Raw genomic sequence first — 18,165 nt, 5'->3', positions numbered from 1 at the left:
CCCTCCCTCTCTCCCTCCCTCTCTCTCTCTCTCTCTCTCTCTCTCTCTCTCTCTCTCTCTCTCTCTCTCTCTCTCTCTCTCTCTCATGCCCTTGAAAACAGGCCATTTCCTTTAATTTTTTATTGTTGTGATATAATGTGGTGTAGTGCAGAGGGCCTTGGCTTTTGAATGAGAAGACATGGGTTCAAATTCTGGTTTCACCACTCATTAGCCATATAACCTTGACCTTTATGGGCCTCATATTCTTTGCAAAACAGGAAACCAGATGACTAATGAGGGCCCATTCAGGTCTGAACCCATGATCTTATGAGAAATTCTGAAAACTGATAGCTTTTGGGGTAAGAGGCAACACTGGCTTTAGAGCAGATTTTGAAAAATGTTGGAGGCAAAGATATGACATTCAGAAAAACCAGGCTACATCTTGATAGGTGTTGCTTTCCAGGATTATGACGTCCAAGACTGACCTGGAATCCAGACCAGTGGCCTTACAGGGGCTGCTGCCCCTCCTACAACCCTTATTTTTTTTAAGTTTTTCTTCTGAATATTTCCCCATAGTTACGTATTTCATGTTCTTTCCCTCTCCCCAAGCCCCTCTAAACCCCCCTTAGCCGATGCACAATTCGACTGGATTTTACATGTCTCATTGATCAAGACCTAATTCCATATTGTTGATAGTTAGACTAGAGTTATCGTTTAGTGACTTCATTCCCAATAATATCCCCATCAGGCCATGTAATCGAGCAGTTGTTTTTCTTCTGTGTTTCTCCTCCCACAGTTCTTCCTCTGAATGTGGCTGGTTCTCTTTTTCATAAGTCCCTCAAGCCTTGGTCTGGATCTTTGCATTGCTGCTAGTAGAGAAGTCCGTACAATCCTTGTTTTTAACTGTCCGTTTAATCAGCAGTTGGTGGTGGTGAGAAAGGCAGCCTCTTCTCCACAGATATTTCTTCCCTCAGTGATGGTTCTGGGGCCATCCTTGGCTGGGTTGGAAGCAGGACTCATGGTCCAGAGGCCAGTGTTATTCCCAAAGCTTTTGAGGAAGTGATGAATTATTTTTTTGTGCGTTATGAATTTGAAGTGATGTTAAGACATCAAAGTAGAGAGAGCCTGTAGGCAAGTCAGGGTTGGGAAAAAAAATGAATTTGAGAGCCAGCTGGAGAGGAGGTAGTTATAGCCATGGGACTTAATCAGCTCACTGAGGGAAATAAAAAGCAGAGAGCTGAGGGGCAAAACTTTGGGAGAACATTGTTCAAGAAGAGAATTCAGTAGAGGAATAAGATTCAGAATAAATCAAGGTGGGGAACTCCTGGTCTAAGAACCCTCTTCAATCAATATTGCAACTCACCTATGGCTTATTACCTTTAGTGTTGTTTGTGCTAGGCTAAGTGACTTGCCCAAGGTTTCCCGATTACTGAATGTCAAATCTGGGATTCGAATCCAAGTTTTCCTGATTCGAAGATCAGTACTCCATCTGCTATGTTGAGGTGCCTTTCTTGATACATATGTGGTCATTTCTTATTGCTATGGCTGAATAAATGATATGAGAATGTGCTGAACCATGGGAAATACTAGGAGACTGAGCCCAGGAAATAAAAACACTAAAAGGGCAACAACATCTCACTCCAAATCCCTGCCGTTCCTTTGAGGAAGACTCTTATTGGGGGAAAAAATAGCTGATAGTCTACTGGAAAATTTGATTTTTCAAATAGCATTTTATCAATCTAAACCCAAATGGATCAACATCAGATATGATTATTTTGTTTGATCTGGTTTGCCAGACCCCTTCTGTGAGCATGAAAGATCTTTGAGTTCTTCTTCATTAAGTTAAATCATCCTAATTAATTCTTTTGAGCTAAAAATTTTTCCTACAACACTATTCCCACTACTGAGGCACTAATGGAACCAAGGGAAACATTTAAATATATGAGTGATATTTTGTGATAACAATAGGCATACAGTTTCACATTGAAAACTTGATAGAACCAAATGTAGATTTCCAGAGAGGGTAACAGAAAAATCACTGAGCAATAGGTAGAACACAAATTCCTCGAGGAAAGGACCAATTTTGTTTTTGCTGGCATTCTTAGTTCCTGGCACATAGTAGGTATTTAGTAATGCTTGTCAAATGGAGTGTTCTTATTTATGTTTTAACAGTTGACTGTTGGGATGGCCCAGATGGAGAGCCAGTGGTCCACCATGGTTATACTCTCACTTCAAAAATCCTCTTCCGAGATGTGGTCGAGACAATCAATAAAACCGCCTTTGTAAAGAATGAGTAAGTGCTTTGAAACCCTTCACTCTGCCTCAGGATCTAGCTCAGTTAGGGCAGAGGCAAGACACAAAACCTCGAATGGGGGCATTTCCATTGCTGCTCTGGAGTTGGCCTATCCAACCTTTAAAAATCTGAATACTTGATCTTTCAACCTTGGGGTCTAACTGAGGAGATCTGCCATGTCCAGAATGCCTCTGATTTGGGGGGCTGCCTTGGACAAGAAGAAAGATTCTTGCCTTTGTTTTTTCAGCTGGAAAATGAATTTTATGAGCATTCTTGCTAGATGGCCTCTAAACGCTAAATCCAGGATCCTTTTGATCCTCTGACCTACTTATATCCTTGGTGTCTCCTTGTGATGAGATCTTGTATTTGCTCTCTGTCTCCAACTTTGTAAAAGAAAGAGATTACAAAGAAAACATTATTATTATGGTTACTTGACAGTTGAAAAAGTGTAAAACAAATTCATTGAATGGAGACATCAAGAGCCTCCTTCAGATGTTTAATCATTTGTCTGCCATGTGAAATTTTCATTGACTAGAATTGTTCCCATTAATTGAGTGTTACTGACTGCTGATTTGGAGTTTACGGGTGAGTATAATCTGTTAGGGCCTTTTTAGATAAATGTGATTTCCATTAAACTCCCTGGGATGGTTGGGGAGAGATTTCCAGTCTACTCTACACAGCAGATGCTGGGTTTGTTTGTTTGTATAAACAAATATCCCTTCAGATCATCATGAGCATAAAATCAGGCAACCCTCATGGGCAGAGTACATGTGGCGAACAGATTTCCGTTTGATGGGCCTCATGTTAATATTAGGCTGTGGAAAGGAACTCAACTCCCTGACAAGGAAGGTCCTTCTGCAAAGCTAGTTTCTCCCTTTCTTGCAACTTCTAGACTTGGAGAATTGCCTAAAGCTCCCAGAGATTACATCACTGCATCTCAACCCAGTTTCTTTCTGGCTTCAAGACTAGGTCTCTACCTACTGCGTCATGCATTGTCTGAATGTTATTTATTAACATTCTCCTATTATTAGTCTTATTCTATGATTAGCCTTAATATCATTCTCATTATTATTGCTGTGACTGCTATGTTTTCCTAAAGAGGAGAATAAAATCTCAGACGGTCATGGTGCTTAATGTAGGAATTAGGCTTTGCCTATAAGCCAGAGAATTGATTTTGGTTTTCCTTGGATATGTCTGGAGATTTTTGATGGAAATTCTTTCTTTCATTCATTCATTCATTCATTCATTCATTCATTCATCCATTCATCCATCCATCCATCCATCCATTCATTCATTTATTTGTTTATTTATTTATTTGTTTTTTTAAGACTATTTTTTCATGGTTACATGATTCATGTTCTTTCCTTCTCCCCCAAGTCTTCCCCCTCACCCCATAGCCGATGCACAATTCCACTGGGTTTTACATGTGTCATTGATCAAGACCTATTTCCATAGTATTGATAGTTGGACTAGATTGTTTAGAGTCTACATCCCCAATCATGTCCGCATCAACCCATGTGTTCAAGCAGTTGTTTTTCTTCTGTGTTTCTGCTCCCACAGTTCTTCCTCTGAATGTGGATAGTGTTCTTTCTCATAAGTCTCTCAGAATCGTTATGGTGGATATTCTGTATCAGAGAAGGCGTGTTACTGGTTATTATTTCATTAAAAGTACATAGTATGAAACTTTCAAAATGGGAATGTCAGTAATTCCAAACTGGAAATAAGTTGATAGAATAATAAGAAAAAAATTAAGTTGAATGACCAAAGTGATCAGAAAAAAAGGAGGAAACAGATACCTAATATGCGCCAGGGACTGTGCTGTTTATTTTTACTTTTTTTACTTTTTTTTTTTTTTACATTTTTTTAAACCCTTAACTTCTGTGTATTTGGCTCTTAGGTGGAAGAGTGGTAAGGGTGGGCAATGGGGGTCAAGTGACTTGCCCAGGGTCACACAGCTGGGAAGTGTCTGAGGCCGGATTTGAACCTAGGACCTCCAGTCTCTAGGCCTGGCTCTCAATCCACTGAGCTACCCAGCTGCCCTGCGCTGTTTATTTTTATAATATTATAAGGAGATTTTCTAGCACAGCCCAATTATTTTATAGATGGAGATCTTTGAGACCCATAGAAGTAGAAGTGACTTGACCAAGGTCATACTGCTATAGTAAGTAGCTGAGAAGTTTTAAACCCAAGTCTTTTGTTTCCAAATGCAATGTCCCAGCTATTCACAAAGCCCTTCCAGAGCAAGTATCTCTAAACTATGTTGGAAGAATTACATTCAAGTATTTTTCCAAAATGGGATAGAGTGGGAAACATTTCAAGCCCGGACTGAAGAGTAGCATCCCTCTTTACAAAGTGAAAGACTAAGGGGCACATGGTTCTAATGATTTGCTTGTGTGAAGGAAATTGAGTTTAAATCCAGCCTCAGACACTTACTAGCTGTATGACCATGGACACCACCTAACAGCTGCCTGCTTCAGTTTCCTCAACTGTAAAATCAAGATTATAATTACATCTACCTCCCAGGGTTGTTGTAAGGGTCAAATGTGATCATTATAAAGCACTTAGCACATAGTAGGCATTTAATGAATGCTTGTCCTCTTTCTCCCTCTTGTGTATATGCATCCTCAGCCTTATTTCTGTCTCTGCACCAGCTGTCTCCATTGCCTTGGGCAAATCACTTGAACCATGTGTCCCTTAGTCGTTTACTTTCTAAACAGGGATGCTACTCTTCAGTCTGGGCTTGAAATGTTTCCCACTCTGCCCAGCTTTGGAAAAACACTCGAATGTAATTCTCTCAATATAGTTTGGAAATACTTGATCTGGAAGGGCCATGTGACTTTAAAGCCATTTTTATCTTGCAGATGAATGCTGCAATTTATTTTTATTTTCCATGCAAAGCTTTAAAAACATGAACAAACAATTATATTTAATGGGAGGTGGCCCTAAGATGTTTTAAAACGGTAGAATAAATGACATGCAAATAGACTAGATAATGTTCCTCTCCCTCTCCTTTTTCCTTTTCTCTCTCTCTTTCTCTCTGCCTTCTTCTTGCTCTATTCTCTTCTTTGTCTCCAAGGGTTCTCCATCTCCATCTCTGTCTTCCATCTCTTTTTTTCTCTGCCTCTTTCTCCTGGTCTCCTTCTCCTCTCCACCTTTCCCTCTTCTCCCCTCCAATGCCTTCTTTCTTCCTTATTTCCAGTTCCTCCTCTGTTTTTCCTCTCTTTTCTCCCTCTCTCTCCTTTATTTCTCCTCCTCTCCCTCTCCATCTGTTTCTGTCCCACTCCTTTCCTTTACCTCTCTCCTCTTTCCCTCATTTTCTTTTTGTATCTTTCTGCTCTTGTTCTCCATATTCTTCTGTCTCTTCCTTTCTCTTCTTTCTGCCTTCTCCCATTTCTTCCCTCCATTTTCTCTCTCTTCCTTTTTTCTTTTTTCCCTTTCTTCTTCTTTTTCTCCCTCTTTTTTCCTCCTCTTTCTTTCTTTTCTCTTTTCTTCTGCTTTTTCCTGTATATTACACATCTCATGAGCTTCATGTGGATCTAAGCCCCATGGCCTGACTGTTTGCTCAACCATTAAAGAGATAAAAATATTTTTCTTTTGGAGGAAATGTTTTTTTTTAACAAACAACTCTAGGATCCTTGTAGGCTTTTTTTCCTTCTTTAAAAAAATCTTCCCCTTCACAAACACAACTGACTAGAAATGTAAGAGCTCACTAAGCCCAGACTGCTTTTCTAAACCTTCTATGCCATGCCTCTACAGCCTTTGACACTTGTTTTGTCTTAGGTTCCCAGTGATCTTGTCCATTGAGAATCACTGCAGCATTCAGCAACAGAAGAAGATTGCTCGGTACCTAAAGGAAATTTTCAGTGACAAACTGGACTTGTCATCTATCGACACAGGAGATTCCAAGCAGCTTCCCAGCCCACAGAGTTTGAAAGGAAAAATTTTAGTGAAGGTAATTACTTGCAGAACATAATAAAAGCCATCATCTATCAACCTAGTCCCAATTCCCCTAAGGATTAAGAACTGGCTTATCAAATGAATAATAATCAGAATGGATACACAAAGGTGAGTGTCTCTTTCCCTCTCTGTCTCTGTTTTCTCTTTTCTCTTCTCTTTTCTTTTCTCTGTCTCTGTCTCTGTCTCTGTCTCTGTCTCTGTCTCTGTCTCTGTCTCTGTCTCTGTCTTTCTTCCTCTGTCCCAGTCTCACTGTCTCTGTCTCTATGTCTTTCTCTGTTTGTCTCTCGGTTTTTCTCTCTCTTGCTTTCTGGCCATCTGTGTCTCTAACTCTGTGTCTGTCCCTGTCTGCCTCTCCTTCCTCCCTTCCCCCTTCTGCCCTTCCTCTCTCCTGATCTCTGGTTTTCTTCCCCCTCCATTTTCTTTCTCATTTGGCATTCAGAAGAAGTTTTCAGCTGACGTGCTGATTCTCTTGGGATTCTTTTTTCTGGGGTGAGAGCCTCCTTCTTTAAAGCAAGTGTGCAATTTGGAGTCTATAATTGCTGTTTATGCTGCAGAAACATGAGAGGTGGGCTCTTTCACAAATACCTGCCAGTGTGTGCCTGAGCCTCTTTCCCCTCCCCTGTGGCCAGCTCCAATAACAATCTGTCAAAGTACACACAAGAAGGGTCTCCTTCACGCTTGGCCAGCTGTGGTTATGTAAGTGAGAAGAGAGAGCTTGAAGGTTCAGCCCCGGCTTAGGCCGGATCCCTAGCAGGTCTGGCTCGCCAAAGGTGAGTCTGAGCGCAAACAGTAAGCCCAGGATGGATCAGACGGAGCTTTCAGGATAAACAGGTTCTGGAAGGGAGGACCTTGACAGGCTGTAATGAAAGCAATACAGTGGAAGGAAGCAGCTCGCCTGCGGTGGCTGTCCACTCCATTAGCTCACATCATTCCAGCTGAATTGACTGAAGTTTGACTCAATAGGTGCCAGTGTCAAAACACTTTTCTGCTCTTTTCTTCATTTTAAGTATGGAAAATAGGAGGGGAGCAATTTAGAGGTTCAAGCTGGATTGGGTTGTCCTCCAAAAAGCCCAGCACAAAAATACATAAAATGTGGTGTCCGCTACAGTCATTAACATGAACTTGAGCTGGAAGGGACTTTAGTGATAGAGTAATAATAATAAGTAACATTTCTGTAGTGTTTTAAGCCTTGCAAAGTGCTTTATATCTGTTATCTCATTTGATTTGAGATAAACATAACATTCCTGACTCGGGTATTATTATCTCCATTTTACAGAGGAGGAAGCTGGCACAGACAGATTAAGTGACTTACTCATGTTGCAATGTCCAAGGCAGGATTCGAAAGGAGGTCTTCCTGACTTCAAGCCCGATGCCGTAACCCCTGTGCCAACTAGCTGCCTCAATCTAGTCCAATTGTTTGATTTTAGAGATGGGCGAACTAAGGCCCAGATAATTAAGACACTTGCCCATTTTATTCAGATAGTAAGGGCCAGAGCCTAGATTTTAACATGGGTCCTCTGCCTCCAAACCTGGCACTGTTTCGACTGTACTATGTGACTTAAAGACAGGAAAGGCTGGATGGGATTGTAGATACAGGGATGGAAGGCACTGGTGAGACAAATTGGATCTGGACTTCAAAATAAGGGTCAAACAAGGGTATATCTGAGTGAGAGAGTATCATCTAGTTATGATTAAAATTAGCCCAAGAGACTGATTTTGGGTAATAATAGAAGTTTATTGATTATATCAGGTTTATTGACTAGGGCAGCACCATAACTGATGGAGCGATAGAGGTCTCCATGGTTTCTCCTGATCAGGGATGACCCAAGCTGGGTCAGGAAACTTAATAAATAGATTTTTAGAAGCTCGTTATTCAGCCCCTGCCTTGAACATCCCAAAGCATCTTTAGTTGGTGATAGCTAATTAGAGGTGGTCCAACAACCCATCCACCCTCTCCCCCTCCTCATAGGTGGGCAGGGAACACACGCAGGAAAAGAACCCGTCTCTCTCTCATCTATTGATGAAATTATGTAAAAAAAAGAAGACATTCTTTGGAATTCCCAAGGACAGAGAAAATGCAAAAAACCACAGACTAGATGCTATCTCTGACCCAGATCCCAGACATAATAATTCTTCCTAATACATAGGAATTAAGAGAGTAAATGAAAAAGAGATACGCAGAGTCTTTATAGTCACCGGAACATTTCGGAGCTTCCTGAATATTCATGTAGCCTGTGGTTGAGATAACAATTAATTAATCAACAAGCATTTATTACGGTTCTATTATATTCCAGGCACAGAGACAAAAATGAGATGATGATGATGATAATAATAGTAATAATGATGATAGCTCATGGTTTATATAGTATTGGAAGTTCTGCGAAACACTTGGCAAATATTATCTCTTTAGAGCAGTCAGCTGAAGGTTAAACTACTTAATTGGGATGGTGGAATGGAAATTACCTTCACTCTGGGATGGAGGGACTTCAAGACGGCAGACGTTGCAATTATGCACAATGGACCCTTTGGACATTGGATGCCAGCTTCTGATAATGTTAATTGAGTGACCTCATGGACAAATGGAAGTTCTCCTCGTGATTTAGGAGTGTCTTCTCGGGCTTTCAAGCAAGCAGCATTCACGGACACCAGAATAGCTCATGACAAAAGAGGGAGAGCTTGCGGTGGTTATTTGAGAGAGCAGCAGGGTTTATGGTACATTTTCCAAGGCTATCTGGGGCCCGTTTGCTCTCTGTGGTCATTCTAAGACTTCCGGAGAGTTCCCTACCTTATATAGATTGGCACCTCCCCATTTACTTTGAAATAAAGACAAAAAAGGGCCAGCTATCTTTAGCAGTTCAAATTAGCGATCTTAGTTCCAGTACCCATCCGGGGTAACCCTTTTAAGCTCTTTGTGTATGCAACGTGGGAACCTGGAAGGAGTCGAAGGGGCGTCCAGTCCAGCCCCTTCATTTTACAAATGAGGAAACCTAAGTTCACAGTGACTTGGCCAAGGGCATGCAGGTAATAACTAGAATATGAGATTCAAAGTTGGAAATCAGTTTTAGGGATTGTTTAATCCATCTCTTTCCTTTATTATCATTTTTATAAGCTACAAACTTAATAAATATCAAAAACTCATTTTTTCCACAATGAGGAAACCGAGGTCCAAAGAGGCATAAAACAATTTCCCCATGACCCAAGTAGTAAGTGGCAGAGCTGGGATTTGAACCTAAGTCCCCTGACCATGCTCCTTTTATTACACTCTAAGAGTCAGGTCTAATTAATGTCTTTCCCTTTATTTTTTTTTAAACCCTTACCTTTTGTCTTGGAGTCAATACTGAGCATTGGCTCCAAGGCAGAAGAGTGGTAAGGGCTAGGCCATGGGGATTAAGTGACTTGCCCAGGGTCACACAGCTGGGAAGTGTCTGAGGCCAGATTTGAACCCAGGACCTCCCATCTCTAGGCCTTGCTCTCAATCCACTGAACCACCCAGCTGCCCCCAATGTCTTTCCCTTTAAAAGAACTCCATGAGCTTTCCACTCCTTCTTCCTCTTGGCTAGATTAAAAAAAAATGTTTCTTTATTTTTATGAAGGAATCATTCATGAATGATGTGTTTTCTACTTCTTCAAAATGATTGATTTGGGCCCACTTTCCGGACTTTACTAATGAGCTGTTGTTTGCCATCACTCCCGAGATGTAACTGAGGGAGTTCTGGAGACTCAGGAAGTAACCAATTCTCCAGCTCTTCTGTCGGTGCAGTCATCCTTGTATGAGTTATTCTCTTCCTAGTGAGTAACTCTTAAGAAGGACTTGCTGTATCACAGCATCCGTTAAGGGCAGGAGCAATGCTTTACCATGTCTCTGTGTTCCCTCTGGTGCCTTTCCCATAGAACGTGCTCAATTGGCATTTGGTGAATAAATGAATATATTTGAGAAGGCTTTTTACAAGTCATGAGCTATTAACTCAACGTTCTGTTCACTCCTGAACGCCCATGTCTTGTTCTCTTCAGAATCTCTTATTGCCCTAGTCTGCTGCTGATCCAGACTCTCGAGTATTCTAATGATGCCTCCAAAAGGAAGGCTCCCAGGAAGGACGGGCCCTTAACAAAAAGGACTCATGGAGCAGGAGCCTCCAGTGTCAGGGAGCCCTTTGAGAATGCAGAGAAGTTAGCTGGGCTGGGGGTGGCAGGAATTTGGGGACAAAATTCATTTCCCATTTTTCTGCATCACAAAGTTCAAAGAAGTATAATTTCTGGCCAAGGCATTAGGATGGCATGATAGGGAGAGGGTGACATCATGGATAGAAAGCCAGACTGAGAACCAGAAAATCTACATTTGAGCCTTACCTCTAAATCACTAAGCTGGCTGTGTGACCCTGGGCTAGTCATCGAATCCTCTCAATATTCTGGGCAAACTTTCCATGGCTACAAGTTGTAGAGAGGGGCCAATTTGTATTGGTAGAGGAAATTTCCTCATCCAAGAGTTCCCTTTACCAATGAAAATTATAGATCCAGTTTTTCTCACAATTAGGTGATAGGTTTGAGAGCTGGAATGAACTTTGGAGGTCATTTGGTCCAACTCCTTTATTTTGCAGACAGGGAAAATGAGTCAGAGAGAGGGGAAATGACTTGTCCACCAAGATCAAGTATTCCTTATGGATCTCTAAACTCATCATATTTGATTCCAAATCCTAACACCATCCTGCCTCTTAACAGGAATAATGAGTCACACATTCTTCACATAGGAGAAAACAACATTCTATGATAGTTTAAGTCAGTAGTTCCCAAACTTTTTTGGCCTACCACCCCTTTCCAGAAAAAATATTACTTAGTGCCCCTGGAAATTAATTTTTAAAAATTTTAATAGCAATTAATAGGAAAAATATAGATATTCATGTTTCTACCTTTTTGGTAAAATATAGTAAAGAAAGGTGTAAATTAGAAACATCAAACTTTGAAATTATGAAACTATTTATTGAACTTAGAAATGCACCTGTGGCCATTACCACCTCCCAGGATCGCTGCAGCACCCACTAGGGGGCAGTGGCGCCCACTTTGGGAATCACTGGTTTAAGGAATAAACAATAAGTTAAAGCCAACTGGATTCATCCTCCTTGCCTATAGATGCCCCTTTGTTTCACTGGGGAAAGTTCCTCTCAAACTTTTGTGGTGTGTGTGTGTGTGTGTGTGTGTTTTTCTGGAGGGGACCACCATCTTTTCAATTGCTTGGCACTGGCAATATTGGAGTCATCTTTGGCTTCATCTTCTTTCATTCCCTGGAGCCTCTCAGCCTACTTAACTCATTCTTCTCATGGGGTTCAAAGGCAATCAAGGGTATGTTGTGATATTTTAAAAATTACTAACATGTGAGCTTCTCTTATTAGTTAATTATCCATATAGCACCTTGCCCCGTTTAGAAAAGCAAAAACCAAACACAACTCCTCCTTTTAAAACCTAAGCTAGCCTTTTTCTCTCCCCATCCCAAATCTCTATCTCGTAGTCTTTGACAAACGTTAATCCAACTCGCCAGATAATTTCTTAAATGTAAAAAATGATTCAGAAATGTAAGATGAAATTTTCAATTGAGTGTTGGTTGTGAGAAAGGGAATAGAGGAAGTCACCTCTCTTCAACAATTACAACTGCTGACTCTTCCAAAACACTGGAACCACATTTTAAAAATTCTCTTCTTTCAGGATGGTAGTGAAAATCACCTCAGAATGATGTCTGCACAAAAGAAGAATTAAACTCATTTCTCTCAAAATGTCTCAACAGATTCTCTCAAAGATGACAGTTAACTCTCAAAGTCTCTCAGAGATTCTTTTCTCCATGACAGTTAACTCTCCATGTCTCCAAAGGAAAATTCCTTTAGTCTTCTCTTAATTCTCCAATAGATTCCTACTCACCCAAATTCTACTTGCTCTCCTTTAAAGCTACAGTAACAGTAATCAAAGTCTGCTACTATGATGTTGGAATGCCTGAAATATGGCAGACAAGCCACAGAAGTCATATTACTGGAGTTAACTCAATCACAAAATCTGAGACTTTTTGAGTTGGAAGGAACCTTGGTGGTCTTCTGGTCTGACTTGCCTCTCAGTAAGGGTCTGTAAGAGATTATTCAAGTTGGGAGTCCTCAAGCTGTATTGTAAACTCCTTGAGGGCAAGATCAGTGTCTTATTTAGGCTCCTATCTCCTCCAGTCTCTAGCCAGTGCCTTTCAGGCATATAAATTTTTTAAAGACCCAATTCCATATTATCGATAATTGGACTAGAGTTATCGTTTAGTTTCTACATCCCCATTAATATCCCCATCAGCCCATGTGTTCAAGCAGTTGTTTTTCCTCTGTGTTTCTCCTCCCACAGTTCTTCCTCTGAATGTGGCTAGTTTTCTTTCTCATAAGTCAGGCATATAATTTTGAAAAAGTGTCCATTTGACTTCATCAGACTGTTAGAGCAGTCCAGGACCCACATAAAAGATGAATACCCCGCCCCCTGCCTCAGTTTAGAGGATCTCAATAAATCCCTTCTAGCTATTAAATATGGCAGATAGCAAAGTACCATGGATAAAGCACTGGATTTTGGATCAAATCCCATCTCTTGCTCTGACTACCTTGGATAAGTCACCTAACTTCTTCAGACGTCAGATTTCAGTTTCCTCATCTGTTAAATTCGAATGTTGAACTAGATTGTCACTAAAGCCCCTTCCTGCTATGAATCTATAAACCGAGTCTGAGGATGACACTAAGCAATATTCCATTATTTCATAATTATTTATTTTTAAACTTAAATTTCAGGGTAAGAAGCTCCCCTACCACCTTGGGGAAGATGCAGAAGAAGGTGAAGTTTCAGATGAGGACAGTGCTGACGAAATTGAAGATGACTGCAAATTTAAGCTCCATTATGTAAGTTAAATCCCTTTCTACTGTTGGCCATTTTTGAGACCCCCTCACAGGAGGAGAAAAGAGGGACCAGCTGCTCCTAGAAGGCTGAATTGCCTGAAAATTGGCTGATGAGCTGTGGAAATCATATGACTGGAGTTAACTTGATCACATAATCCAAGACTTTTTCAGTTGGAAGGGAACTTGGTGATCATCTGATCTGACCTGCCTATCAATAACTTAATCCAATATCAAGTTATTAGATTAAAAAAAAACACCCTTGTCTTCTGTTTTAGAATCAATACCAAGTATTGGTTCCAAAGCAGAAGAGTAAGCGATAGGCAACAGGGATTAAGTGACTTGTCCAGGGTCCCACAGCTAGGAAGTATCTGAGGTCAAATTTTAATCTAGCACCTCTTATCTCCAGTCCTGGTTCTCTATCCACCAAATCACTTAGCTACCTCAGGTTATTAGCTCTTGAGCCAGGGCTGTCATAGTTCTGGGCCAAGTTCATGAGTTGCAAGTTCTCTCCACGCTGTACCCACCTCTACCTTTCTGCCATTCTACAAAAGCAATCATAAGTGGATTGTGCAATTGGCTGGAAGAATTCTTCTGTGCCTCCTGGAGATGTTTTCCCCTGGAATACCAGGTTCTCTGTAAGGAAGCTGAAAGACTGTGGATTAGACCATCCCACTAAGGGTCTAATCACTTGTAAGACTCCGAGGTTGATTTCTGAAGGTCATATCTAGGAAAAGCAGTTGCTTGGCAATTTGTTAACTAGATTGGAGTGTGGAAAAGGTAGGTAACTCTTCTATTCTTTCTTCTCTTTTAACTCTTTTTTCTCCAGACTGATTTACGCTCAGGAAAATTCTGATGGGGAAAAATGTACGGTTAAGTGACCCAGGATTCCTCAGGGGTTTTCTCCATCTACAACCCAGTTTGATGGAAAGAGATAACTTAGCCAAGAAGAATATATACTCTCCTCCTCCTTAGAACCTTGAAAAATGATTTTCATTCCTATAGAAACTAGTCCTTTTTTAGGTTTTCTCTGGAAAAGGCAGCAATATCACTCATGTTCCCTTGCAGAGTGAAAAGAACTGGGGAGATAATGAATATTTCTAATCCCTATGGTTGCCTCGAATGTATATTACAGCATCACAAGTATTTGCCACTGCCTGCTGGCACCAAAAGGAATCAACATTATTTATAAATGGAATGTGAAATAGAAAACTAGGTGGAGGCTATACACAGAATAGGGGCCATTCCATGGCATGTATAACTTACTTTAAGCTCTTGTGTTTGGAAGACTCAGGTGCCAGATGGAACCATCATTGCCTTAATCTCCTCGGGTGCCTACTGTTTGATAAAGGCAGAGTATTATAGAAATTACATATTCAGCTAATTTAAAAGTGAATGGAAGCATAACCGAGTGCTAATGTCTTGTCATTTTTGCTGCTACATGTGTCTTAATTGAAAGGCAGTCTAATGTCATGGAGAGAATACAGGAGTCGAACCTAGGATAGAATGCAGGCTGACCTAAATGTAACTCTACTTCTGGCCTTCGCTCACCATGTGATGACTTCTCGGTGGCTCCGGCAATTTCCCAAGACGGATCTCTGAGGGCTTTTAGGTTTCTATCCATTGGCAGAGAGAGTTTCCAACCCAGGGGCTTCTACTTTTTTTCCCCAAGATCCCCAATCCCCATGGACCTTCTTTCCCATTGAAAACTTTTTTTTAAATATATACGACTGCTTTTATATCATATCCAGGCCCACATATATATCCTCTCTTCCCTCCAACCCAAAGATCTATCTCTTTTTTTCCCTTTCTTTAAAGCCGTGCCTTTCTTAATATCAATTCTAAGACAGAAGAGCAGCAAGTGCTAGGCAATTGAAATTAAGTGACTTGTGGGGGCAGCTGGGTAGCTCAGTGGATTGAGAGCCAGGCCTAGAGATGGGAGGTCCTAGGTTCAAAGCTGGCCTCAGACATTTCCTAGCTGTGTGACCCTGGGCAGGTCACTTGACCCCCACTGCCTATCCTTACCACTCTTCTGCCTTGGAGCCAATACACATTGACTCCAAGATGGAAGGTAAGGGTTTTAATTTAAAAAAAAAAAAGAAATTAAGGACTTGCCCAGGGTCATATAGCTGGGAAGTATCTGAGTTCAGATTTGAGCCCATTACCTCCTGTCTCCAGGTCTGTCACCCTATCCACTGTGCTTCCTATCTGCCCTTGATCTAGCTCTTGTAACAGAGATAAAAGATGAAGGGGAAAAAGGCAATTCAGTAAAACTGACCAAGACATCTACAGAGTCTACGAGTGTGCAATATTCCAACTATAATCCCCCCTCCCCTCTACCTGCAATGAAGAAAGGGAGGTACATTTTCTCCCCGTATGGGTAGGAGTTGATCATTAAAGATAACCTCAAAGTGTTCCATTTTGCTATATGATTCCCTGGGCTATGCCTTATTACTTTCACTTAATAGTTTCTGAGCTTTGCTCCAGTCATCTAAATAAATATATAATTTAGTTTTTGTTTATGAATTAAGAACAATCCATTATATATATTTATATAAATAAAATGGAATGTTTTGGGAACGGAAGATAGGTAGATAGATAGATGGATGGATGGATGGATGGATGGATGGATGGATAGATAGATAGATAGATGGATGGATGGATGGATGGATGGATGGATGGATAGATAGATAGATGGATGGATGGATGGATGGATGGATGGATGGATAGATAGATAGGTAGATGGATGGATGGATGGATGGATGGATGGATGGATGGATAGATAGGTAGATGGATGGATGGATGGATGGATGGATGGATGGATGGATGGATGGATAGATAGATAGTTCCTTTGGGCTTGCCTTTTTTACTTCTGACTTAAGGAACCTCTGAAGGCAATTGGCAAGGAGAATAAGTGATAAAATCCCTTAGGTGAGGTATGCATTAGAGAGGATTTATCCAACATCATGCCTCTCCTTTAAAAAATTCTGTCTAGGGCAGCTGGGTAGCTCAGTGGAGTGAGAGTCAGGCCTAGAGACAGGAGGTCCTAGGTTCAAATCTGGCCTCAGCCACTTCCCAGCTGGGTGACCCTGGGCAAGTCACTTGACCCCCATTGCCCACCCTTACCACTCTTCCACCTATGAGACAATACACTGAAGTACAAGGGTTTAAAAAAAAATTCTGTCTAAGTATAAAGCCAAGTTCTCTTGGTTTCCAGCACTTATTTACTCTCAAAATGTTTCTTTTCATTTGAGTAAATATTCAAAATTGCTATTCCTGTACTCCCAGTGAGATCGAGCAATAGTTAGCAATAGATCGATGTAATAAATGCAAAAAAAGTGCATGGAATCCTCCATCAGGCTCTCTGGGGCTGGCCGTCCTTCCCTCCTCCTCCTCCTCTCCTCCACCCAGTTTGTTTATAGGAATCTGGATGCAGTGTTGATTTAGGACATTTCGCCAAATGAGATATAAATGGTTTTGCCTTCTTATTTCTAGTCCTTCCTTTTCAGTCTGGGTAAATGGCAAAGAAAATTTCATTGTCAGTTCAGACAGCCGGGCTTTTCTTAATCTTTAAGAAGAAATAAATAAAGAAAACAGATTCAAGTGAAATGTTTGATGTATGCGTGGTTTAAAAAAATTTTAATATTCTTTTCAAAGTATTTCCCTGCCTTTGAGCTCTTCAGAGGGAAGGCAACGCCGTATAGACATCGAAGGTATTATTATGTTGTAAGCAGCCTACTTACAGTGACACTCCAAGTGAGGAGGCTCAAATGCTTTGGAAAACTTTGCTCACATACCAAGCCCCCTGACAGGGTGGAGAATCGAAACATAGTTCTCTACTGCCAAACCCAAATGCAGTCAGGGTTAAAGCATCCGTAGACCTGGCTCTGAATCTTATCTCTGCCCCTTGCCACCCTGCCTTTGGACAAAGTTCACTCCTCTGTATCTCGATTTCCCCAGCTGTCAAAAGTGAGGAGATTGGACTAAATGGACCCGTAAGATACTTTCCAGTTCTCAACCTCTGAGTCTAGGACTTGATGGGTTTACCATTCTGTTAAAAAGAACGAGAAGGCTTCTTTCTCATTTAATGTGCCTGGTCTCTTCCTCTAATGGAAGCTTTTAATCACAGCTTTCCAGGTTAATTATGGATGGCTGTGTTAATGGGGTCCTACATTTATCCCTGCAACAAGTAATTATATTTGCTTAGTGTTCATGAAGGCAGACACACACACACACACACACACACACACACACACACACACACCCCTCATTTCTCACAGATTGTGTTTCAGCTGTAGCCTGTGCTTTTGGTTAGCTTCCCTTCTCACATCTATTATTAGTAATTAAAACAATACTTCAGAACAATAGCTTGTATCTCTCCAGAGCTTTATGGTGATAAAGCTCCTCACACACTGTAGCTAAGGGAGCTTTTCTTGATTTCCATCCCTCTCCCCCACCCTATGCACTGTCACTCTCTTTTGTATCATCAGTATTTGGGTCCCTGGTCTCCGTGTCCTTAGAAAGTCCTCGAGGTCAGGTCCTGTGTTAGAGGGATGAGGACTGGGAGAAGAGCTTCAAGTGCCAATGTCTTGGCTGCTCACAGGCAGTGCCAGGCTTCCAGACTTCTTCTGTATTCCCAGAAGGGAAATATTCCCTACAGTTCTGGGCACAGAGGGATCTTTGGTTGTTTGGGCTATTTTTGTTATTGATGGGATTTTTTTCAGTTTTCATCTGGATGGTTGTCATTTTGGAGCTTAGCTTAGACCTAGAAACAATATCTGTCTCATAACGCATGAAGTACACGCTAAGCTGAGAGTGTTCAGTGACCCAAGAAGTTATATAAGTCACAGGCCCAAGAGAAGCATGGCTTATGCTGCAGGAGAACAGGTTTGAACCAGCAAATCAGACAAGGCATTTTTATGAGTTCTTCTTAATGGCAATGAGCTTTGCAGTCTTCCTTCCTTCCTTCCTTCCTTCCTTCCTTCCTTCCTTCCTTCCTTCCTTCCTTCCTTCCTTCCTTCCTTCCTTCCTTCCTTCCTTCCT

The 18,165-nt window shown here is 41.1% G+C and overlaps 1 protein-coding gene across 1 annotated transcript in view; it reads left to right on the top strand.

Moving 5' to 3' along the window:
• PLCH1 (phospholipase C eta 1) overlaps positions 1-18,165 on the top strand; it is a 203,775-nt gene that overhangs the window by 145,323 nt on the left and 40,287 nt on the right. The window contains exons 5-8 of the mRNA XM_044669528.1: positions 902-1,093; positions 2,152-2,272; positions 6,053-6,224; positions 13,021-13,128. Coding sequence (XP_044525463.1) covers positions 902-1,093; positions 2,152-2,272; positions 6,053-6,224; positions 13,021-13,128 — 593 coding nt within the window. The remainder of the gene's footprint in view (positions 1-901; positions 1,094-2,151; positions 2,273-6,052; positions 6,225-13,020; positions 13,129-18,165) is intronic.

This window comes from Gracilinanus agilis, chromosome 3 (genome assembly GCF_016433145.1).
Source record: "Gracilinanus agilis isolate LMUSP501 chromosome 3, AgileGrace, whole genome shotgun sequence".
NCBI classification, from domain to species: Eukaryota; Metazoa; Chordata; class Mammalia; order Didelphimorphia; family Didelphidae; genus Gracilinanus; species Gracilinanus agilis.
The sequence above is the reverse complement of the archived record's forward strand: the minus strand, read 5'-3'. Positions and strand labels throughout refer to the sequence as shown.